Raw genomic sequence first — 26,733 nt, 5'->3', positions numbered from 1 at the left:
GGTGAAATGTTTGCTCTGCAAACAATTTAATAACATGGATATTACAATAAAAGTGGCAAATGTGAATGTGCCAACTTTGATTCATCCTGATTTTTCTAAAGATTTCACCATATACGGTTATGCAACATAACATACCTTGTCAGCCATATTGTGGCAAAACAATGAGCAAGGTAAAGAAGCCCCAATTGCTTTCATTGGTGTCCCCCTTAAGAAATTTGAACTTAAATACTATGTGCTTTAGAAACTTGCATATGTTGTGGTGAAAGATTTCAAAAGTTTTAGGCTTTATGTTTTGCACTCTCATGCAATCATTCTTGAAACCGTTGTGAAAAGTATTGTTGCCTAGCAACAGATCCGATGTAATTGTAATGACCCCAAAATTGGGGTAAAACAATTGAAATAAAAAAATTATAATTATTTTTAATTTTATTTTATTAAGTGGTTTTAGCACTAAATCTACCCTTTACGATTTTAATTGAAATGATATTCAATAGTAATAAACAATAAAATAAATATTATTATAATATTATAACATTATTAAATAAATAAATGTTATTAGCTAGGTCTAATAACCTATTAAAGAAATGTTATTATAATATTATAATAAATAAATATTATTGTAATAAACATTATAATCACCAATATAACTAAACAATAAATAATTAAAATAATCCTCAATTATAAAACATATAAATAAACAAAGGATATATAAGCAAGCGTTATGTAAATAAACATATTATAACTCAAGAGAACAATGGTTACAACCAAGGCCAACGGTTGTGACCTTTGGACCGAGCATGAATATTTATACCTATTCTTTGATCACTCAGAAAAGGGCAAGAAGAAAAGAGGAATAAAAACGAGGAAGGAAGGAAAGGATATGACAGGCGATTTGTTAAAGGATTCTCTAGGATTGCAGCGCCTCTTACAAATTTAACTAAGAAAGGTGCTTTCTCCTGGAATGAGAAGGCTCAACAAGCATTTGAGCAATTGAAAGAAACAATGAGTTCATGCCCTGTTTTATTCATTCTGGACTTTACAATGGCTTTTGAACTACAACGTGATGCGTTAGGAGAAGGAATTGGGGTAATTCTCATGCAAAGAAAACACCCCATACCATTTGAAAGTCACAAGATCACAGAAGCAGAGAAGCACTATTCCATATATGATGAAGAAATGCTGGCCATAATGCACGCCTTAGCCAAATTTGAAAAGTATCTAGTTTGCGGTCTGCGGAAAGTTCATTGTTAAGACAGATCACAACAGCCTATGTTTCTTTCTGAACCAAAAAGATCTTAATGATCGACAACAGAAATGGGTGAGTAGAATTCAAGCATACAATTTTGATATAGAATATGTCAAAGGAGTGAATAACAGAGTTGTCCATGCTCTCTCTCAGTGCCCACACATGAATATGGTTACCAGTATTGCAGGGAATTGGGAAAAAGATATCATTGTGGAGTATGCAAAAGATCCCAAAGCTAATGAAATATTAGAAGGGAAGAATCCAAATGAAGACTTCAAAACACACAATGATATTATATTTAATAAATGAAGAATATCTCTAAGTCCGCAATCAAAGGTCAAAAATACAATCTTACAAGAGTATCATGATAATCCTTTGTCTAGCCATCAAGGGTATTTTAAGACATACAAACAGATAAGAGAGAAATTCATGTGGAAAGGTTTAAAGAAAGATGTCCAAAGATATGTACATGAATGCATGACTTGCAAGCGGAATAAGGAAGAACACACACACCCTGCAGAACTGTTACAACCGTTACCCATCCCTAATAAAAAATGGGAAAGCATTTCAATGGATTTCATAACTGGTTTACCTAAAGTTCAAGGAAAGAATAGTATCTATGTAGTAGTGGATAGACTCACCAAATATGCCCATTTCTTTCCCATTAGTACCGAGTCATCAGCACATCAGATAGCTGAACTATTCTTCAGAGAAGTCTTTAGACTCCATGGACTTCCACAAAACATAATCAGTGATTGAGATAGCAAGTTCATCAGTCAATTTTGGCAAGAGCTATTCAGACTAGCAAGGACAAGTTTAACCCTGAGCACAAGTTACCACCCGCAGAAAGATGGACAAACCGAAATAGTAGATAAATGGTTAGAAGGATATTTGAGGAACTACGTAATAGGACAGCAGAAAGCATGGTTCAGATGGCTACACTTAGGTGAGTTTTTCTATAATACAACCCATCACATGTCCAATGGAATGACCCCCTACAAAGCTTTATATAGATATGAGGCACTCACATTTGTGAATTTAACTCTACAAGGAAGTCGAGTACCAAGCGCACAAGACTTTGTACAACAAAGCACAGATATCTTGAAGACTCAAAGAAAATCTACAACAAGCCCAAAATCAACAAAAGGTCTATGCTGATAAAAAGCGCATTGAAAGAACATTTGAAGTTAGGGATTTTTTTTTTCTTAGATTACAACCATACAAGCAAATGTAAATTACGAAAAATGGAGTGGAAAAATTAAAACCGCAATTCTATGGGCCATACTAGATAATAAGTAAGATTGGAAAAGTAGTATATGAAATACAACTTCCTCAAGGTAGTACAATCCATAATATATTTCACGTCTCAAGGCTTAAAAATGTATTGGGGAAATTAATAGAACCTTGTATAGAATTACCACCACGAAATGATGAAGGCCATCTTGTTTTGGAACTTGAGGTTATTCTAGACACCAGGAAGAAGAAATTGAGAAATAGAACGATCATCGAATATCTGGTCCAACGGAAAATTTACCTAAGGACAATGCCACTTGGGAAAAAAAAGAAAACATTAAGTTGCTTGAGGACAAGCAAAATTGAGCAGGAAGGACTGTATTGACCCCAAAATCAGGGTAAAATAATTGAAATAAAAAAATATTATTATTATTTTTAATTTTATTTTATTAAGTGGTTTTAGCAATAAATCTACCCTTTATGATTTTAATTGAAATGATAATCAATAGTAAATAAATAATAAAATAAATATTATTATAGTATTGTAACATTATTAAATAAATAAATGTTATTAGCTAGGTCTAATAACATATTAAATAAATGTTTTTTATTTTTTTTGGTCAGTAATAAGTTTGTTTTCATTAATAATATAATAATGTTTACATCAAGATTATAAGGTCCTTAGTTCTATCTAGAGGACCATCATTTATAATATGATATGTTTCTCCTTTACATCTAAAACACAAAAGGCCTCTTCATTAGGCTGATTTACTTAAAAAGCATTTCCTTCTTTTTTGAAAAACTCAACACCTAAACCTGCAGTCGTTATGACCTTGACGCTGCCAAAAAGCTTTCACTGTGTCGATCCTTCAAAAAATCCATATTCTGAAGTTGCTCGTTCAAATCAAATTCTTCCATTTGCAGAGCCAAACATCCTTCTTTGTGTTGTCTCCCATTCCTATGGGTCTTCCTACTTATCAAAAAATGGCTTTCCTACTCAAACAAAAGGCGGCATTGTTTTGCTATCTTCATGCACTCCCTGCCATCAAAAAAACCCTCCCACTCCATTAGCCTTCACAAAGGGATTTTCATTAGTCTCATCAAAATTCATCGCTGCCCTCCTTCACTCTAAACTCGATGAAAATTTCTTGGAGACCTCTTTCTCTGTGGGAAATCCATTGGGAAAGTGGCCCCCTTCTTTTGGTCATGGTAGGACAAGATTGTAGACTTAAGACTATTCCATGCATGGCATCGCTCATTTGTGTAGGTTTCCCTCTCAGTTTGCCCGCGTGGCCAATTTACAAAGGGAAAAACCCATTTTTCTATCCCTTCTTCCTCATCTTCATAGCCTTCACTAAAGTCAAAGGCCCATCCAGGATGTGCCCATTCCATTAATGCCTCCAAATTTGGAATTAAGGCCTCTTCAAAGAGTGCCCTCATAACCCATGCCACAATTTGTTCATGTTCTCCAACATGTAGACCCCATGCCATTATCATCGCTGCTATATCCACTTGAACCTTCCAATGTTGGTCAACTTCATGAAAGAGAGGACCTAAAGTCTCTTGCATTGCTTGAATCACTGCATCAAAGGGGCATTTCACCATTTTCCTTAGACGATGATCCACCATGCGTCTGAACAAAGCCTTCTGTTGCTTTGTCATTTTGAAAGTGAAGGTCAGCTCCATGAAACCTGCACAAAATTGCTTCTTAATTCAAACTTTTGCATTAAAGAACTACTCCTTGTTTTAAAGACCTTCACACGCTTTTGCTGATGCAATCTCTATCGCGTTGTCATAGCCAATACATTCCCCTTTTTTAATTAGTCCTGTTGCCACACATTTTAATTAACACATATGCTCCACAAAGATTTATAATCTTTAAGAAATCTCACTAAATCCTTATTTTTGACTTCCCCGTCCCTTCATAGGTTGGCTTAGAGGTTTCTTACATTCCTTCATCATTGGAATTGTAATTTATATTCTTTTCAGAATTTGAATGCTTGATTCTAACTATTTCATCATTTAATGACAATGCCCATTTTGACAAAGTGTCCGCCTCTATGTCTCCTTCACGCTTGATGTGCATGATTTTAAAATTTTCACAATTACTTAATTCTTGCACAATTAAATTAATTACCATTTGAAGATGCCAGGGACTGATTTGATATTGCTTGCACTACTATAAGAGAGTCACCTTCTAAGTGCAACTTCTTGATCCCCTCCTTTCTTGCTAACCTTACTACTAGCAATGCAGCTTGACATTCTATTGTGTTGTTAGTGCCTGTGGGTAGTTTTTTTGCGCCTTTCAAAAGAATACGTCCTTCACTATCCCTCAACACAACCCCAACCCCTGAGATCCCTGGATTGCCGCTTGCAGCTCCATCAAAATTTGCCTTTACCCATCCTTCTTGTGGAGCTTTCCACTCTATCTTTTCTGGCCTATTCTTTTACTTTTTGGTTACCAATGCCTCGGAGGGAGATTTGAACCTTATCCCTAGCCATGAAGATTGTAACACACTATCATCTTTTGTGTAAGGAATTTGCATTGCTTGTCTTGTTGTGGCTGAGACACTTATTGTCTCCTCTATTGCATTTATAATTCTATTTATACATCTCAAATTTTCCTTTTCTCCTTTAAAAATCCTTCTATTATGTTCCTTCCATAGTTCCCAAATAATCAAAGATGGGGTAACTAGCCATACGCTTGAGAGAGTTGATTTTCTATGCTCCCTTGGCCATCCATCAAAAACCTCCTTGGCACTTTGGGCTCTTGGGCCTTGCCACCTTAATTTGAATTGAACCAAATCCTAGCATTTCCTTGCATACTGACATTGAATTAAAAGGTGATCTACTGTTTCCTCATGCTTCTCACACAAAGGGCATCTTGATGGACCTATTATGCCTATTTTCCTTAGTCCTTCCACCGTTAAAATTCTTCCATTATAAGCTAACCATGGAAAAGCTCCTGCCTTAGGTAAAATGTCCTTATTCTAGCAGAGATCTTTTGAAGTGAAGACTTACCTATTTGTTTCAGCCAGAATATTATATCCTAATTTAACTGAGTAATTATTTGATAAGGAGCCACACAAAATTATTTTATCCTTCTTTAGACTCAACAACAGATTTCTTTCTTTGAATATGCTCTACATTCGTTGCTTTTGTACATCCATCAGCTCCTCTCTTGAAACATCTTTCCAACACCATTCTTTCCCTATTAAACCATCCTTTTCTACCATATAGTCAGCCACTAAATTTCCCCACTTTTCTTTGAAGTATGTTTTTAATTTCAAGTTACCATCATCCTCCCCCAAAACTCTATGTCCATTCCAGGAGTCCTAGAATTTAGCTTGCTTCTCATCCCCAATACGCCAAGAGATGTGCTTCACTATAATCTATCTGTAAGAGAGCATGAAATTCCATATGGCTGAACCTTTTGGTGGGTCTTGAATCATTAAGATCCTTTGAACTTCATTTGAGTCTAAATATTTATTTTTCAAAATTCTCACCCAATAGAGCTATGGATTCTCATACATTGCCCATATTAATTTGGCTCCCAGTACTTTATTCATAAGTTGCCAATTCCTTATCCTAGTTCCCCCTTCTTCCTTGGGTCGACATATCTTTTCCCATGCTAGTAGAGGAATTTTATCACCTTCATTAGACCCATTCCAAAAAAACTTTCTCATCTTTTGTTCCAAAATGCGGACAATTTTTTTGGGTATATCTAGACACATCATTGTAAAAACAGGCATGGCTGAGATTATTGTTTGGAGCATAATGATTCGGCTTGCCAAAGATAACCATTTTCCTCTCCAACCTTCCATCTTTTTCTGACATTTCTCTATCAATTTATCCCATAGCTCCGCTTTGTTTCTGCTTGCAAAAAAGGTATCCCTAAATACTTATTTGGCATCAGCCCTATTTTCATATCCATAATCCGACATGTTCTCAATTTGACATTTTGTGGGGTGTTGAAGAAAAAGATCTTTGATTTATTCCAATTTATAAACTGCCTTGAAATTCTTCCATAGAGTTCTAGAGTATGCTTCATAGCCTTTGCTTCCTCTATACTTGTTGCTCCTGCTAAAAAAGTATCATCTACATATTGTGAGTGAGTAAGGGTTTCAACTGTCTCTATAATTTTGATTCCTCTCCACAATCCCTGCTCTCGTTGCCTATGTATTAACCTTCCTAACACCTCCGCCATTATGATAAAGAGAAAGGGGGATAGGGGGTCCCATTGTCTAATGCCTTTTTCTTGTTCAAAGAAGCCTTGAGGGCTTCCATTAATTAGCACTAAGAAACACAGTGTAAATAAGCAACTTTCTACCCATTGTAACCATTCCGGACCAAACCCAAACCTCCTTAACACACTCAGCAAGAAACCTCTGTCAACCTCATCATAAGCCCACTTTATATATAATTTAACCATCATGCTTTGTGTTTTTGATGTTCAAATAGTGTGGACTGCCTCGTGCTACCACCACCCCCTCAAATATTGATCTTCTTGGTAAGAAGCCACTCTGTTCTATTGAAATGATTGAGCTTAGAACTTGTTTGAGTCTGTTTGCCATAACCTTCGAAATAATCTTGTAAATTGTATTACATAAAGAAATTGGTCTAAAATCTTCAAAGGTTATTTGTGTTTCTTTTTTTGGCACTAAAGCTATAAAGGTGTCGTTGAAATTTTTAAGGATGAATCCTCCTTGTCTAGATTCCTCAACTACTTCCCACAGATCCTTTTGAAAGATAAAGCTCAATTTCTGAAAAAACATTGCAGGAAAACTGTCTGGGCCTGGGGCTTTATCCCCTCCTAAACCTTTTAAAGCTTAAGTAACTTCACTCTCTTTGATTAGATCCATTAGTGCTTTATTTTGGGACGCTGTTATTAGTGTCGGGACAACATTCAACACCTCATCCACCTCATTCTGATTCTTTGCAATCTGCTGTCCCCTGCGAGAGAAAAAATTTACTGCTTCTAAATTGATTTCCTCTTTATCTTGGATGAGAACCCCTTCAGAATTTTGAATCTTAGTCGCCCTTCTAATTTTTACTGAATTATGAAAAAAATGAGTATTCATGTCCCCCTGTTTTAGCCATACTTATCTTGATTTCTGTCTCCAATAAGTTTCTTCTTTATTTAGACAAGCTTCTAAATCCTTTCTAGGAATTTTCTCCTGTTTAAAGTCCTCAAACATACCATTTTCAATGACGTTAAGACTTAAAATTTTTAATTTCTCCTCTTGTTCCTTTTTTTTAATCAAAAATATTGCCAAAATGTTCTCTATTCCAAATCTTTAATTGTTCCTTGAGGAATTGTAATTTTTTGAAGAAAATGAAATCTTTATTACCTTTCCTTTTTGGAGCATTATTCAACCATTCTACAATCAAGTCTGCAAAGCCTTCCGTTTTCATCCACATGGATCCAAATTTAAAAGGACACCTATTTGGAGTTTTTTCATCTTGAATCCTCAAGAAAATAGGGAAGTAATCGGAACCTTGATAAGGGAGAATTTCAGTAGAGCATGACCAATTTGCCTCTGCCCAATTGCCTGCCACAAGAAATCTGTCCAACTTTTCTGCTATATGCACAAAACCTTCTCCTCTGTTTGTCCATGTGAAATCCCCTTCTTTGAAATGGATTTCCACTAATCCACTGTCATTAACAAAATTACTAAAATCTTTTTGGCTTTCTAAAATCTAGCCTTTCCCACCCTTTTTGTCTTCTTGGTTCAGAATTACATTAAAATCCCCACCTAAGATTGCCACATCATTATCTAAATCTTGCACTTTTGCAGATATGGTTTGCCATAAAATCCTTTTTTGAGCATTATTATTTGGACCATATACATTTATCACCGAGAAAGAATAGTGTAATTGTTTTACAAATACTTTGATCCATTGCTAGTTAGTGTCCAAATGGGTTTCAGTTATTTCTAAAGTATCTGATCTCCATAAAATAGCCATACCTCCTGAGGCTTCCTAAGCCCCTATCAACAAACATTCCCATCTTCTAAATTTGCCTTTGAAATTGGTAAAATCCTCTTCCTTAATCTTTGTTTCCCGTAGAAGCACCAAGTCCGGCTTTGATTGATCAAGACACCTTTTGATCAGTCGAATCTTGTCAGGGGCATTGCAGCCCCTGACATTCCACGATAGAATTTTCATGGCTCCCAGAAAAAGACTAAACCTTTTCCCGATCTCAATATTTTTTATTGGCTTGCTGCATTGCCTACCAATTCTAGTTTTAATTTGATAGATTTGGGGCCTCTTTTTTTCTTGCTCCCTACATTTGGTTTCTTTTTTTAAGAGCTTGTTTGCTCTATGGATCTTTCCTCTTGAATGCCTGGATATTCTAATAGACCTAAGTCATTTAGGTTATCTTCCTCTTCTGGAGCCTCTTGAGATGATTCTCCTCCTTCCTTCGTGCTGCTACTATCCATTGTTTCCTCAAAGGATTCACATAGGTTCCAGCTTGGGGATACTTCTATATCCTTAAAGACTTGTTTTTCCTCTCCCGATATAGTCATCCCACTTTGATCTTGCATTTTCAAGGGTGTTTCCATAACATTTCCTAAAAATCCTTTGGGGTCTAGATTTTTAGGTAGGATAATTTCTCTATTCTTATCTAACATCAATATTTGAGAGGGAGTGTCATTTACCTTTTCATGCATCTCTGTTTCCTTCTCCAGATTTTTAGAGGGAGTTTCCATAACATTTCCTAAAAATCCTTTGGGGTCTAGATTTTTAGGTAGGATAATTTCTCTATTCTTATCTAACATCAATATTTGAGAGGGAGTGTCATTTACCTTTTCATGCATCTCTGTTTCCTTCTCCAGATTTCTCATTTGCAAGTCCTCTCCCCTATTTGCTTGCCATTGTTCCATAGGGGTTTCTATTATCAATTGGGTTGAGATCTCTTTATCCTCGTGCTCCCTCACATCTTTTTCCAAAAAAACTTTCTCCACCATAGCTGACTTTATTGTAGATGAAATCTCCTAATTCTCGCAAAGATCTTTTAAGTGAATATGATTATTTAAGCTTTTTTCTTTCTCCAACTAGCATTCCCTCCATTCCAATTCCTCTAAAAGTTTGTTAGCCTCTAGCCCTTTCCCTTTCATAAAACTGTTGTTCTATTATGCCTCTTTTGGGATTGGATTTTCTTCCCCTTCCCATACCTCAATTGGTTGTTTCCATACTCCATTTTCCGTGCTTAGAGTGATGAAGCCTGGGCAAGGGTTTCCTTCCGTCATATTGATTAGAATCCTTGGGTGAGAGGAAGAATCTTTAATGTTTAGAACTTCCTTTGCTTTAACAAAGGTTCCTATCGTGTTCCCAATCTATGCTAGAACTTCCTCCCCCTAATATTCTGTTAGTAAGTTGTAGAGATTAATCCATAAAGGAAACGTCTGCAACTTTTCTTTGCCTGGGTCAAAATTTGGCTCCCAATTCTTCATAAATATACCTTTGCCTTCTAAAAGTTAAGGGCCATTGTTTAGGATATCTCATTTGTCTGTTTTGCTCGGTGCTAACCCCATGTAAAAAGCTGTTTGTTAGGGTTATCAGCCTACATTCCTTTCCCCATAAAGCTTTACATCGTAACCTTATTGTTCTTACAGAAGGCCATGGGCCTAGCCATTTGAAAAAGAAAGCATTTTCTTTTGATTCACCTATAGTTTCTTGCCATTTTGCATTATCTACGTGAACAATAGAGATTACGTCATAGGTGATATGTTCTTCAGGGTTTTGGGAAGGGTCTTTAGCTACCTCTTTCTCCTTTGCCAGAGCTTGTTGCTGCTGTTTGGGTCTATAGAACTTGTGTGCAATCTTTGTAAAGTCGAATGTGTCGAATTTCCTGTAGATCAAATTTTGTCCATGGGCCTGGTTTCCACATTGCCTCTCATTCCCCCTAATTTATCTCCTTTGTGGTGGATTGAAATGGTCATTTCTTTGGGGGTAGGGCATCGGTCTTTGAAAACTTGTTCTATTATATCTATTCAAAGGCCATCTATTGCTGATTTGTTGCCCGTAAGACCAGCTTGCGTGTTGATGAAAACTTGATTGAGCATCTACTTTCCATCCATGGTTTCCCTCGCCATCTATAGGTAGCCATTGCTTCCATTGTTCAAAGTGCTCCCGCTCCCGCTCCCATGCCATTATATTAAATAAATGTTATTATAATATTATAACAAATAAATATTATTTTAATAAACATTATAATTACCATTATAACTAAACAATAAATAATTAAAATAATCTTTAATTATAAAACATATAAATAAACAAACATTGTATAAATAAACAAAGGATATATGAGAAAGCATTATATAAATAAACATATTATAACTCAAGAGAATGATGGTCACGAGCAAGGCCAACGGTCGTGACCTTTGGACCGAGCATGAATATTTATACCTATTCTATGACCGCTTAGAAAAGGGCAGGAAGAAAAGAGGAATAAAAGTCATGAAGGAAGGAAAGGATATGATGGAGGAATTACAAAGCACCAAACATGTTAAAGGTGTGGCTTTGCAGATTTTTGCCAAGGACATGAGCCAGCAGTGCACATCTTCCTGTTTGTACAGACGTCTACTTATATTGCTACCTACAGTTACAACAATGCAGATTTATATTGCTACATACGGCTACCAATAAGGCATACATCCATCTACATTGCTTCAAGCAGGTTTTTCAAGCACTCACTGATCTGCTCAACACCCGAGTCCAACAAGGTCATCGTCACTGCAACATTGAAGATAATAGTCCAGAGCTGAAAGGTTAAAGAGGAGGAGACTTAAAGAATACTGAGTTTAGGAGGGACTCTTCTAAAGAAAGAATTATAATTCCTAACAAGAATCAAGGCAGAGATATAATCTCTTTGAAGGTCAGTAAATTCGAATGGCTGAATACATATTCAGATGGAAGGAATGTACCCAAGATAGCTCATAGGCTTAGGAGGAGAGTAATCTTCCCTAAGAAGAATGGATGTATTTGATCAATCATCCATCAGGCTTAACAAGAGCAATTGTGAGAGGACGTCACTTAGTGGAGAGTTGTTCCATTTTAGGAGCCCCAAGAAGGCCTCCCCCACCAATAACAACCTCTCCTTAAGAAGAAAGTACTAACTAGGATATGAGTCTAAATTTCTATATGTATAGTGTTTTATAATCTCTTTCTTTTAAATAGCTAAGTACTAACTCTTGTGCAGGTCTAATAACTAGGAAAATGTGAGAATATTCTTAAATTAAACATCCGGGACATTTCAGTAATAAGAGGGTATCTTAAATAGTTAAAGTGCATAAATATGATATAGATATCAGACTCACTAATCTGGTAAGAGGAAAGGGATTTACTAGGATAATTGCAGAAAAGCAGAATGTAGAAAATGATCTCCCTCTGGTTCTGCTCAACAGCATGATTGATGATTGGCTCTGACATCTCATACCTCTCAACCTATGGTGAAGAAGCTCCAATGCATTTCTCTTCATAAGAGAAGAGAAATTAATAAATCTATTGTAAGTGCAAATAAACATTTGGTATATATATATATACACACACACACACACACACATACATATACATGTATACATATCTATATATATGGATATGTATATACATATATACATGTATATATGTATATACATACATATACATATACATAGATACATATCTATATATATGTATATGTATATACATATATACATGTATATATATATATACATATATATATATATACATACATATATATATACATACATATATATATACATACATATATATATACATACATATATATATATATATATATATATATATATATATATATATATATAATGAGAGTATGCTTCTGGATTTGATTGCGTATGCTTTTTTATCATCAACGTTTCGGATCACACTCTGTGATCCATCATCAGGATGAGAGCAGGATATAAGATGTATCACAGAGTGTGATCCGAAACGTTGATGATTAAAAAACATATGCAATCAAATCCAGAAGCATACTCTTATTAGCAATGGATTGTGGAAATCTGATATATATATATAATCTTGTACGTTAATTAAATATGAAAATGGGTTCTTTGAATAACATAACTTACAATCACAATCAAATATAATATCAAAAGAACAATTAAATTGAGGTAATGCAAATAAAACCGATGAAGTGATTACTGATAAAATGTTAGTTGTACTTTGATCTCTGGCTATCACTATTATACTATAATGTTTTAAAAATTCTGGTTAACAAAAATAGTTAATATTAAAAAGCTGGGCAACAAGCTAAAGAACTTTTTTGACTGAGAAATATTAGATATAAGAAAAACATAATAAATAGACAATCCCCTATAAAGTTTAACTAAACACTTGCAATTCATAAAAGAATGTAATACTGTTTTTCTTCTAACAGTCGTTGGCTATATCTTCAAATCATAATTATTTCTTAGAATTATGAGAACTAATAGCTCGGGATGGCAATAATTAATAAAGATTAGCTTTGTTGCTAAATTTTTCAAGAAACCCTATAACTCCTTTCTAAGTTTATGATATAGTGCAGTCCATTTGATGCCTTCTAAGTATATTCTTTAAAGATTTATAAATGGCATTCAAATTGGTAGAAGAAAACTGTTACATTCACATGTTATCTTAGTAGATTATTTTTTGGTGTTCAAGCAGGTTGATCAGAGTATCAGTGTTGAAATTGTCCGTTCTATTCTTTCAGAACGTGCAAATATGCCATGCTTAGCTGCCATTTCAGCTTTGCAAGTAAGTTACTCATTGTAGGAAAAAATAAGATCTCACACAATTGTCAGAGAATTGCTATTTTATTAAAATGCTCTTCTGTGACCATTGATGCTTTTGTTAAACTAATTTTACATTTTTCAAAAACTATTAAAACTACATGGTATCTTATTTCTAGTTATCATGATTCAAATAGTATTTACTTCTGCATGATACATATATATTTTCCTTTAAAATGCCAATATTAATTGGAAACCAAAAAGTGGTAAACTGAAATAAATCATGTATAGTATGCACATGGAGTTTGTATTTTTCTATTTAATCTAAAGAGCTGACAAAGAGAAATGTATATGTATCACTCAAATGGTAAATGCTTAAGACTTCTAAAGAGAGACCCTAGGATTGAGTCTGCAAGGAACATGCTAAAGTTTTGAATCAGTAGAATATTATACCTCACTTGTTGGGTGTCATGTGCTCAGCAGATGAGATTACACACAAGCCTTTGGCGAATTTAATGGAAGACATAACCATTCGTAATGGCATCTCAGTCACCTTGCCAAAGGGTATTTAGTATTTACCAATAAACTAAGAAATCGAAAAATTGTCTCATAGATTAGGTAGTACTTTTCCATAAAATAGACAGATCTTGACAGTCACTTTTGTTACCATTTTTTTTAATTGTAATGGTTTACTTAAACATATTCTGCAATATCATGTATAAAGATGGAAATAAATAAATTATTGTAATTATGCACAAATGACCAATGTAGTTCCAATGGATCTGGAAGTGCATTCATTGCAAGAGATATCTGCCCAAAACAGGGAATAAGCTTATTTAGAGCAACAAGATATCTCCAAGATCCATTTAAATACTTTGTCTGAAAGTGTATATGAGGAAAGGAAAAGGAAGAAATCAACAAGCAATCTCAGAGTTTACTGTATGACCTAGGGAGATCTTTTGGAAGGGGATGAACAATGTCAATCCATCAAACTTAAAAAAATGGATCTTGCAACAACAAAGTATACTATCCAGGTATTTCCCAGTATTCACTAGTTTAATTTTATACAACTAATTGAACATATCCCCATCACTAACCTCAAGCGAAGCCCTCTTCTTCTCAATGAAATGTCCCCATTTTCATGAGCATTGGAGTTTGAGGGATTAACCTATCATTGTGTCCCTCGTAGGCTAATTATTGTGGATGGGTTTTCTGAGGTAGAGGTTTTTCTAAATGGAGGTTCTTATCTTCTCCAGAATTCCGTGTGCTTCAATTTTGTCTTCATTTGGCTCATATTGGACTCCATTTGGGCTCAGTTTCATATACTTACTATAGTATGGGTTTGATTGAGAAGGACCATTTCTAATTTGAGTAAGGCAGTCATACTAACAGAGGATGCGGTGGTTGACTCCTTGGCTTAGGCAGAATTGTGAAATAATGAGTGTTTATGTTGTTATGCTATTCTAATTATTAATTAAGTTAATTAATTCTTCCATGTTATTGAAGCAATTTCAGTTGGTGAAATATCCAGTGAATTTGAAACTCAAGTGAGCTGATTCAGGAGTTCTATTTGTGCTTAAAAGTGAAGTATTTCATCTAGGGTTTGAAGGATTGGAAGGTATATCTATGGTAGACCTGGAGATTAACTCCTCGCAGTCAATCTATATCAGGTTCAACTTTTTAATGGCTGCCATGATATCTGTTAACAATGATGCTACAGTATTTTGAGTAGTAGCTACTACAGTATGTATGAACAATGACACTACAGTATTTTGAATAGCAGTTGCTACAGTAATTTCCTCTTGGCACGTGGGGTTTATATCAAGCAATGGTTAAAGTTTGTCAACTGCAGATTACATACTTGTTGGAGAATATATATGGGACTTTTATTTTCGGTTTGTAGTACTTTGCCTGGATATCTAGTAATCATTTGCAAGCATCTAAACTACATTTGCAACCACTCAAAGAAAGCAAAAACAATCTGAAAATAAATGGCAGCAAGATAAAGGTTCCACACACAGTGTTTGACAAAATGTCAAACATCCAAAATTGAAACAAATTTAGTGTTTGTCAGAGCTAGAACCAGAAAGGTTCTTACACTCAAGCCCTCTGAAAATCCCATGTTTCTGAAAGTATTATTATTGGATCACAGCTAAGACTTTGAGCTCAAAGAGTATTAGATTCTTTTATCCTCATTGACCAACAAAATCTATAAATAAGTAGAATTCACAGGCAGAAATTGATAACATGTGTTCCTTCTTGTTACTATGAAGAGTATTAGAGAGGAAGTTTCTGACTAAAGTAGAAAGACAATGTACTACATGAAAATGAATACCACACAAGAAGTTAAGCATTCATCCTAGAAAGTCTCAAAGATGAAAAGCTAGTTTATGGTAGTTGAATCTTTTTACTACCTAGATTGCTATAGGAAATTGCCAATTAGACTGGGTTTCTTGGTCTTTCAATGACAAACACTATTGTCTCAGACATAGTTTTCAGACTCGGACTCAAAGAGTACTTAGCAAGTCCAAATTTTTAACCTGAAGAAAACAACTTAGAAAGAACAAAATCTTAAAATCTCTTAAAGAAATAATTTTTTTTTTTGTAAATTTCAATTACAAAATGTATCAAATTAAAAACTGATGACTTGAAAGAGAAAATGCACAGTTCTATAGTAAAAACAATATATGAAAAACACATTTCAATCATCATTTTACATGCATCAACATTTCTACCTACGATTTTTTGTGTCTATGAAAAGGTGAGTTTAACTTGAGAATACTTGCCCAGCAAAAAAAATAGAGTACTCGGCAACTACTTGGAGAGTTTGCAAACTATTGTCCCAACCACTTAAAACATTATTCAAGAGCTGAATCATCCTTTCTTTGATCAACATAGATTTATCTAGTCCTGTTTATAACATAGTTACACCACTATTGAGGATAGAGGGATGTCGGAATGAGGGGACAGGTTTCTGGGATAGGGGAACAAATGGGCCTCGATATGGGAATGACGACATGGTGGAAGCCTTGGGGGGAGAGGGGGTGTTGTGTGTGTTCTATACATATGGTACTTTACATATTAGTTATGAAAAGATGTATAAGACATAAAGATGAAAATTATTAATTTACTAAATACTTGAACATTGCATTCAACAATAAAAATTGAACATTAAAGTTTTCAATATCGAAGTTCCTTTTGAAGCTCTTGACCTTGGAGAGTCTAGGTTGATAAGGAGTTTTCTAACCTCTCAAGCGGTGATTAGAGGCCTCCTTCAATACATTTTGACATTTTGATTTATAATAAACTCATATCTCAAATATATAAAATTATATCTCATATATAATTATATATATTCATAGGCTTATCCGACAGAAGCTACCAAACATAAACACTCCCTCTTAGATAGGGAGGATAAACACAAGACATATATTCCACCATTGGTAATATTATGTATGACAAATTTAAAGATATCGTTGATCACAAGGTATTATTTTGATATCATAGTTGATATCAGGAGTCTTGGTCTCCCAAAATATCAACATTCGATATCCACCAAGTGCTCAAAATGTTTTGATATCACATCCAATATCATGAGTATTGGCCTCCCAAAATATCAATGATATTCACCAAGTACCCAAATAAGGTTTGATATCACATCTGATATCATGAGTATTGGCCTCCTAGAATATCAAATGATATTCACCAAGTACTCTTTGAGTAATGGCCTCCCAGAATGTTGAGATGCAAAACATTCACCATTTACTCAAATTTATATCTCATGATACAAATTATTGTAAGATCGTCACCTTATAGTAACTTCTGCAAATACAAGTGACATCATTTGGAATCCATCACTTCCTCATGACGTAAACAAGGGGTAGGCCTATTAAAATTACATAGTCACGAGGTATATTCATGAAGCACAATCCTCTTGACAGCTACAATTGATCACTAGAAAATCCATCTTAGAATGGTTTACTCCCTCTGAATCAATATGACTGAGACCACTTAAGATTGACTGAATTATATTCTCTATCTCCTCCTTCAAACGAATGGGTCATATTCCCTCTTAACATCAATCTTCTGAGCTCCTTTTCCTTTGAAGGCATGTCAAATTCCCTCTGATTTTGAAGTCATCCTCCCTTTTCCTATAATAACATCCTTGAAAAAGATCAAGGCGAATAGCTCTTATAATATGTATTAAAATACAAAAATAATTTTACATAATGATAACATTATCCCAATAAAATATAGATAATATGATTTGAACATATATGCATATATTGAATTCCATTATATATTTTAATCTGTAGTTTAAATATATTATTTGATATACATTATCACTCTATCTAATCTATAATGTTATCATTAATCCTATTATTATTATTTTAGAAATATATAACTAATTATTAATAACAACAATGTTGGTATAATCTTATTATACTTACAAGCATAATTTCTTAATCTTATTTTCACATACTATAGATTGCCTCTAATTAGCGTGACTTACCTTACTCCTATGTTGATTTGGGTCTCATCCAAACTTAAGTGATGTCTTTCCTTTAATCACCCCTCTTCATAACTTGCTTGACACACTATTCAATATGTAACGCAGGCTTCAACATATAATATTTTATATGTCAGTTTGGCTTGTACACCTTGCAATAGTCTTTTTGGAAAGACTATCAGTTGCTCAATCCTCTTCAATGTTACGTGCTCTTCCTTATGGTCTCCTCTCTATATTTGATGTTTGTTTCATCCCAATGCTATCTCTCTTCTAACTAGGGTCACTCATCGTTCAACAAGATCCATTGTCCAGATCATTTCAAGTCACGTCAACACCAGATCATCAACCATTGTCGATATTTGGAGCATAGAAGCCGAAGCTATGAACTAGTTATCAAAACTAAATTTTAAATGTGATCTATTGTTGCTTTTGAAGTTTGGAGCAAAAATGATCTCAAAGATAGGACCTTCAAACTTCGAGGAAAGCTCAAAACTTACATGATGGATTAATTCTACCATGAGATATCCCTAGACAATTTTTTAACCATGCAACCACATCTAACATGGTTGGTCTTTCATTTGGATCAATCCTAATCGATAGTTTTGGAATATCAACTATTCAGAACAAAGGCTCTATGTTTCTTGGCAGATCCACAATACAATCTACAATGTCCGATGATTTCGCACTGCCTATTCCATAACGTTGGGTGTTTAAGCTTGTATAGTACGTCTTTCTCCCAAGATTTATTCTATTATGTGGATCGGCTAGGCATTGAGTGTCTGATTACACCACAACCACTGATCCTACCACTATAATAGAAAATGCAGTGTCACACCCCTCCATAGGAACTTTCTAATTTCTCTATCAACTTCATCCCAAATAAGGATTAAGGAATCAATGACATCATCTGCAAATGCTTTTTGTCTATTTGCATTACTCTTCACTTTCATAGATTTTGAAGCCTCATAGGTTCGACTTTCTCATCAAATATTTAAAGTTCTATAGAAAATTATAATCTTTGCCATTTTCTATCTCATTTTCTACATTTGCTATTTGGCTCTGATACCATGTTGAATTAAATAGGATCATTGTAAATGTAATTGAATTGCCTTCTTGGTATCTTCTTTCCAAAGACAACGATCTTGTATTTATAATATAGAGAGGGTCAAGAGTAGACATGTCCCATGAAGGGACATGTCCATTGATTAACATAATGATAATTATATATATCATTGTATTAAATTCTCTAATATAATAACAATATATAATTTCTCACATTATATATATATAGGCTTATCTGACAAAAGCTACCAAACATCAACAAATGGACTCATCTATCTTCTCTCTATGGTACACAAGCAAAATAGCTATAGGGTTACTTTTAGTTTGTGCCTTGTATTTCCCTTCCTCTATTGTGCTCTCTGATGCAATCTAGGAATACAACTATGTGGCAACCCCTATATTTGTTACTCATGTATCTACTAAAGTCTCTAAATTTGTTGCCTACCAGAGAAGGTAATGGGCATTGTGATTCCAAAGTCAGCTGGAACACCCCAAAGATTGTTGAATTCAATTGTGTAATGCATATTTTTAGCCTCGAAAAAATTGCATGCTCCCACACCATTTTGTGGCCAAATGGGGAAGTGTACATTAATTCTGTTGATGATTTTGAATCATTTTGTATTGCAAACGCTGCATTTTCATTGCCTTGTGTGACCACTTGACGGCATTGGGGTTGTAAATTGTCTGAGATGAGATTTGGGATCGTAAACACCCCTAGGCCACTGCCAAAACTGTGGGGGCAATAAATAGCAGGTGGTGCACTAGCTATGGAATTAGTTTGCCCTTCTAAATTTGAAACATACTCCCCTAATAGTATCCTCATCATGCTCAGGTTCATATTCTAATTGGTTACAACTATGAAAATGAGATCTCATCTCATCATCAGTCATTTCATGACTATGGTAGTAGCTCATTTTGACATTGCATTTCACAAAATGAAAAAAAATAAAAGCACATAGTTTCAACTTTTAGTCTATATGCACTACTTCAATATTTTTTTTTAAAGCAACTATTTTTAACAAATTGAAATTTTAAATTGTGAAACAAAATCTAATTATCTAAATTAATTTAGAAAATGAAGTAACAAGAATTTAGAAACAAAATAATTATAAGAAAATGAATCAACACTGATTTTAAACTCAGAAACTAAAATAAAAAATTAGTCAGAAACCCTACCTTTAGCTTGAAAAACCTTTTCAACAAGGTGAAGAATCTTTTTCTTCTTCTTGATCCTTGTCACTCCTCTTTCAACTTGTAGTCACTCTTTTCACTTCTCCAATCACCCTTTTCTTATCTCTTCACTCTTCTTGTTGCTAACACATAGGGGTCAAAATGTGAATACAAATGAAGCTTGGAAGCCTATTGAAGGAGTAGAAAATAATTGGCGAGCCCCACATACCCCTAGGGCTTGGGCCAATTTGAATGCATTATTTGTATAAAAGAAGATCAATTTATGTTGCTGCCATGATAGGGGACACTTCAAGGGACATTGTTGCTTCACTCTTATCATTCTGGGAATGCGAGAACATCCCTACATTTTTGGAGATGATTTGAGATTGCAGTGGTAGCAATTGGGAATGTGATCCTTATTGTGTTCCCACTCTGGGAATGTTGCGGAATTTCTAGGGGGGTTGGGAGGGACACGTCCCTAGGTTCTGATGGTTTTTAAAGACATACTTCCTAGTTCCATTTATTATTATGAAGTGATTGGTAAAATACTTGGTTGTTATTAATAGCGACCGGGAGGTCTATATATACAAAAGAATAAAGTGATGTTTCATTAGGAAACGACCATAAAGAATAGAAATATTCTATTCTAGCTAAAAGAAAGCTAACAGATAGCTATAGCTAATTAAATATTAGAAACATTATAATATTTACAATAGGTTACAAACAGATAACCATTAACTAATAATAGAAGCTTATCTATTATCGTAATACCCTCCCTTGATGGTTAATCTATTGTGCCCATACTTGTGGCAATAGTTGCATTAAATGTTCTTTTTCCCATAGCCTTATGAAGCTAGAGTAGAGCACCTTTGCTAAGAAGACTATTGTGAACCAAAACCACCTTATCACTGTTGCGATACTCAAAGATGGTTAGCATCTGGTGTTTCTATGCGCCATAATTACAACTGTTGAACTTCTGATTTCCCTCGAGAAAAATATTAGTCAAGGATGACATAGCACATTTTTCAGTGAAAAAGCATGAAAACCTATGAAGGCACATACTTCAAGGCAAAAAAATGGAAGATGCAAAAAAATTGAAGGGGTACCAAGAAGAGAGCTTGTAAAACCTAGAAAGAATATTTTGTCAATTTTTGGATTTGTTGGCTTAAAAATTGAGGCAACCAGAAAAATCTGATCACAACCTAGTTGAACTCTCATAAAACCCACCAAGAATATGTAAAAATATATCGGATATGGCACAAAAATTAGGTTTTTGAGCCAAAACAGCCCTGACTGAAGAAAAGCTTAGCAAAATGGTAGATTTGCATAGAAAATTATAGAATATGGGCACAAATAACTAGTAGAGGTTTGTAAAAAACCCAGATGCCTCCAAATAGGCAGAAAACAACCACATTTTACATTTTTTTGGGAAAAAACTGGCTCACGATTTTCAAAGAAATTTAGACATGAGTGGTAGAAAAATCTGGGTATGAGTTGCAAAGAAATGGCACCCAACAAATCCTTCACATGAATAGTGGAGACTAACCCTCGATTTTTAGAGGATTATGTTACACTAGTTGCAGATAGAAGGGCACAAGTTTGCAAACCAAAAGAAATCATGGGAGTCATAGACAAAATGGCGCAATTTTTCTGGCAACAAACCGTAGTCGAACCAAAGGTTTTGGAAGTGATTATGCATGAAAATAATTTCGAAAATAAAAGGTAGATAATTTCAACCAAGAAATTATAATCATTTTCAAAAAAATTTAGAGCATTGGATTTGATACCATATTACGAAGTAATAGGTAAAATATTTGCTTGTTATTAACAGAGCCCGAGAGGTCTATATATACAAAAGAATAAAGCGATGTTTCCTTAGGAAACGATCATAAAGAATAGAAATATTCTATTCTACCTAAAAGAAAGCTAACAGATACGTACAACTAACTAAATATTAGAAACATTCTAATATTTACAATAGATTACAAACATTAATCATTAACTAATAATAGAAGCTTATCTATTATCATAATATTAAAAACTTAATTGATGCTAGAGTATTTACCTGGGCTCAAGGAGCTTCCTTGTTTTATTTTTAATGTTTGGTGATGTTGGCACATTTCCTTGGGCTCAAGGAAAAACCTTACAAAATTTGAAACCTAAGTGGTGTTTTTTTTTGGGTCAAATTCTCTTTTGCACAATTGAGGTTCATTTCAACGCGGATGGATTCTACCTAGTCACTTGTTTGCTTGTAGATCCAGCTTTAGAAACTTAAGCAAGTTTGAATGATATCACATAGTTATTTGGAAGTCTATCTCATTGAAAATCAGATTAATGGTAATACCAGTTTATTAGTTTCCATGCAATGTGTTTGATAAAATGTCAAACATCCAAAATTTAAACAATCTAGTATTTGTTAGAGTTAAAACCACAAGGTTTCTTACACTTTCCATGACTCGTGAGATTTTGAGAACAAGAATGAAGCACATTTGCAACTCAAAGTCTCTAGCATGTATTTCACCTCGCATGCACAAAGAAAGATAATGAAGTAACAAAAAGTTTGCAAGCTATTCTCTTGCTTGAGCATCCTATGTTAATCACAAACTTGATAAACCACTCGAAGTCCGCAAGAACAAATTTGAAACTAAATTATAACTTTGAACACAATATGCAACTCAAAGTCTGCATGCTTGAGTCAAGTCCCTCTTGAACAAAAGCATAAAATTCGCAATCAACTCAAGAAAATGTTGTCACATCACAGTTTGGATTGGCACAAAGTCTCAAAATAACTTGCCCCTTTTATTGAAAGCAATTTAATTTACATCCAACCTCAAAATCTTAGAGTTCATGTACAAATTGGCAAAGTTTTTTTGCATTCCCAAAAATGAAATTACAAAGAGCACAATCTTTTATTTATAGGTGAGGGGTTGAGAGAAAAAGGTGGTGGAAACCCAAAAAACTTTGACCTATTCCATAACTTGACCTATAATTTCATTACATGCAATGACTTTATAGGTGAAAAGGTTACTTGCAATTACAACTTTTTCCCAATTACATGTAATTTGTCAATAAAATTTTTTTTAAATGCATGATGAAAATAAACTAAGTGTCTGACAATACAAGACTCCTATTACATCATCTTCTATCAAAGAGGTCTTTCTGTCACCAAATTACTAGGTGTTGGAAATCTTCAAATCTATACATGGGTGGGAACATTTTATAGAAAATAACTCTTTGATTTTTGTATTTGGTGGCATTAACAAATCACTTATTTTCATTCTCACCCATAATTGGAAAAATGTTCATAGTCCCTCTTATTGGTATGTTACCACGTTCTTGGAATCACTCTTGAAAGTATTTTTTGCTATCAATCATTTTAACACTTTTTTCACATCTTTGTAGTTTCTATAATGTAATTTTCCCCGCTTCATATCTTTCTACAAAATAGGATCAATGAGGAATTTAGGGATTTTTTGTTATGTATTTTAATTTTCTTTTAGGAGAGTTTATACTAAACATTATTTATTAATTTTATTCAAACCAAAGGATTATCGTATTCTTTATTTCTGTGACCCTTTTAATATTCATTTTTAAAAATTTCATAACTACCTTCTGTCAGAGAAAAAGTCACATAACATTTTTGGTGGGCATTATAGGTAGATACCCATGCACTTGGGTGTCAAAATGAGAAGCTTTTATGCGCAAATGCATATATGCTATGGAGTTTTTTTACTTGTAGTTGGGGTTTTTAAGTCTGATTAGAAGTGCATTTGCAAAGGTATTTTTCCTAATTACGAATAGGAAAGAGTCTTCATTTTGTGCTAGTGAAATACTTGCAATTGGGTTTTAAAACCCGATTGGAAGTAGGGAAATGACTTAGTTTCTTCTTTGAAATATGGACTCACAATCAAGGTTATTAATTCAGATTGCAAGTGAGGAAGAACATGCATTTTCGAAGCTCTTTCTTTTGGGGAAAACTCGCATCTCTTATTGCACCACTTTTGGGAAGAACTTGTAATGTTTTGAAAACAATACACTCAAACTTTGAAACTCAAAAAAGTTAGAAACTATGCAAAACTGAAAAAAATTACAAAAACAAGGAACAAGCTTATACAAAAACAAAGAACAAGGAACAAGACCCTAGGCGTTTCCAAAGAGGGAAAAGATTCATATACTACTCTTCAAAAATAAAGAACAAAAGCAAATGAAGAAAGTTGTACCTCTTTTGAGAAACCAAAAATGTGAAGATGTTTTTGAGCTTGAAGAAAATCCCAAAATTCTTGCTGATTCAAATCTAGGAAAAGATCTTCAAATCATGGCTATATAGGCAAGCAAAAATTGACCAAAAATTGACCAAATCCCTTCAATCAATGCATTTTCAGTCTTTGAGAGTTCCTTGACAAATGGAAAGGATTGCAAACCAAAATGCTTTAGTGTAGCCACTCCACAGACTTTTTCAACCTTTAAAATCGGGTATCATGTCATGCATTACAAGCTGACTTGTCTTCCATTTCAACAACGACGATTAGAGTGGGGAAATGTACTTTGTTTAAGAGAATACAAGCAATGAAATGCAAATTTTTTGCCTAGATTGGGCTTTGTACTTGCTCTTGCAATGAGAACATCATTAACAATGCCCTATTGGGCTTTACAAATCACTTTGCAGGGAAACTGATAGCCCAAAATGCAAAATGATGATTAGGAAGACCAAGTCAAGGGTTCGTAATTCTCATTGTAATTAGAAAATCTTATAAAACTAGGTTGTTATATAGGCGTTAGGGCGTCAGACTTTGTCAATGACATTGCAAGCATAAAACACTTCAGTCAATGCCCTATTGGGCTTTATCCCCAATTTCGCAAGCTTTTGCTAAAATCCTCCCAATCAAGATGAGGAATGCTCAATTTAAAAGAGATGTTTAAGCTTGTATTGGGCTCTAAGCCCGCAGTTGCAAGTCGACCATATTTAAAATAAAAACAAAATAATGAAGTTGGGCTTATATATATATATATATATATATATATATATATATATATATATATATATATATATATATAAGCCTTTTTAAAAGCATTCATATTTAAGGAAGACATGTACTCGATCTTGGAAAGCCAAGTTACATATGAAATGACATTTAAAGTGAACTTTCCTTCCCTTTTCAAAGCATTAATGCAAATGCAATGTTGAGGTTTGTCTTTTCTATTACCAGTGCATATGAAAACAGGTTGTATTGACTTTGAAAAAGCTCAACATATGATGAAGAAGCTTTTTGGAATTTTTATTTCACATTGCATGTTCTAAACAAAGAATAATGACTTGCAATTGGACTTTAAAACCCCACTTGCAAATAACTTTATTCTTTATTTTCTCTTAGAATATAGCATGAAATTAACCTTGCAATAGCTCAAAGCGGCTAAGATTCAAAAAGAAAGTGACCTAGGATGTAAATAAAAACAAATGAAACAATCCACAAGAAAAAAATGAAATGGAAACTTGGGATTTTGAAAAATCAAGCACTAAATGGCATTTGTGAGGCGAAAAAGTTAGGCCGATTCCAAGTATAATCAATTGCCTTGGAAAGACGTCTTCAGAGTGGCTATCTTAGAGAATTTAAACTACGCATTCATGAAAAATTGTGTAGGGTTGCCCAATTTTTTGAATAAAAATTTGAGGACAACAAAAGTAAATAGATTGTTAGTATAATTTTTTTATAGTTTTTCTTTATGTTTTACATGGACTCTAGAAGTTTGTACACGGGTTCTAATTAGTTCCTTGTGCCAAAGATTGAGGGTAGATGTTGAATGCAAGCTAGTTGTACATGGAAGTACTCAAGCATTTCCTAAGTTGTCGATTCAGGTTCAGGGATGGATTTGGGTTTGGGGTTTAGGTTCGTGGGTTCGAGCAAAAAATAAAATCCCATTTGGGTTCGTGAGTATATATATATATATATATATATATATATATATATATATATATATATATATATATATATATATATATATATATATATATATATATATATATATATATATGTGCATCATATATATATATATGCAAAAAATAAGAGAAACCCGCGGGTCCTCCTGGGTTCATCATGGGTGCTCCCAGGTTCATTGTGGGTCCTCCTGGATTCGCCATGCATCCTCTTGGGTTCACTTTGGGTCCGTCTGGATTCACTGCAGGTCCAGGCAGGGTCCTTCATTTGGACTGTGGCAAACCCAAGCGGACCCAGAGTCCAAATGAAGGACCCTACTTGGACTGAACCCGGGCGGATCCACAGTCCAAATGAAGTACCCTACCCAGACCCGCAGCAAACACAGGCACAAACCCGGGCAGCAGGGTCCAAACCCAGTAACTAAGGGCATTTCCCACCAAATTGACCAAGTATAATTAGAAGATGACCATGATCTGGACAGCATAGAGAGCATAGTCAAGAAGCATGTGCTAGTATGACAAACATTTTTTAAAACGATCTCCAAGAATGTGTTTATTAGATCCTTTACCAAAACTTATCTCTAAAATAACCATTGTAATTTGTTTTGCCTTGGTTTATTGGTCGTAATAAAATTAGAGAATTCAAAATGGATATTTAAAGTTTGCTCATGTAGACAGACTATACAACTGGAAAGGATAGTCAAGCATTTCCCATCAAACTGACCAAGTATAATTAGAAGATGACCATGCTCTAGACAACAGAGAAAGCATAGTCAAGAAGCATGTGCTAGTATGACAAACATTTTTAAAATGATCTCCAAGAATGTGTTTATTAGATCCTTTA

At 34.2% G+C, this 26,733-nt stretch overlaps 1 protein-coding gene across 5 annotated transcripts in view; it reads left to right on the top strand.

Moving 5' to 3' along the window:
- The window catches only part of EDD1 (glycine-tRNA ligase), a 426,585-nt gene that overhangs the window by 350,014 nt on the left and 49,838 nt on the right, over positions 1-26,733 (top strand). For 4 of the 5 annotated variants that reach the window (XM_089786876.1, XM_089786878.1, XM_089786877.1 and 1 more), the window contains one exon: positions 13,151-13,240. The exons of the other annotated variant lie outside the window; for it this stretch is intronic. In XM_089786876.1, the coding sequence (XP_089643002.1) occupies positions 13,151-13,240 (90 nt within the window). The remainder of the gene's footprint in view (positions 1-13,150; positions 13,241-26,733) is intronic. 5 annotated transcript variants of the gene reach the window in all.

Source organism: Cupressus sempervirens, chromosome 6 (assembly GCF_028749045.1).
Source record: "Cupressus sempervirens isolate cs-2001-9-10 chromosome 6, ASM2874904v1, whole genome shotgun sequence".
Classification (NCBI taxonomy): Eukaryota; Viridiplantae; Streptophyta; class Pinopsida; order Cupressales; family Cupressaceae; genus Cupressus; species Cupressus sempervirens.
The sequence above is the reverse complement of the archived record's forward strand: the minus strand, read 5'-3'. Positions and strand labels throughout refer to the sequence as shown.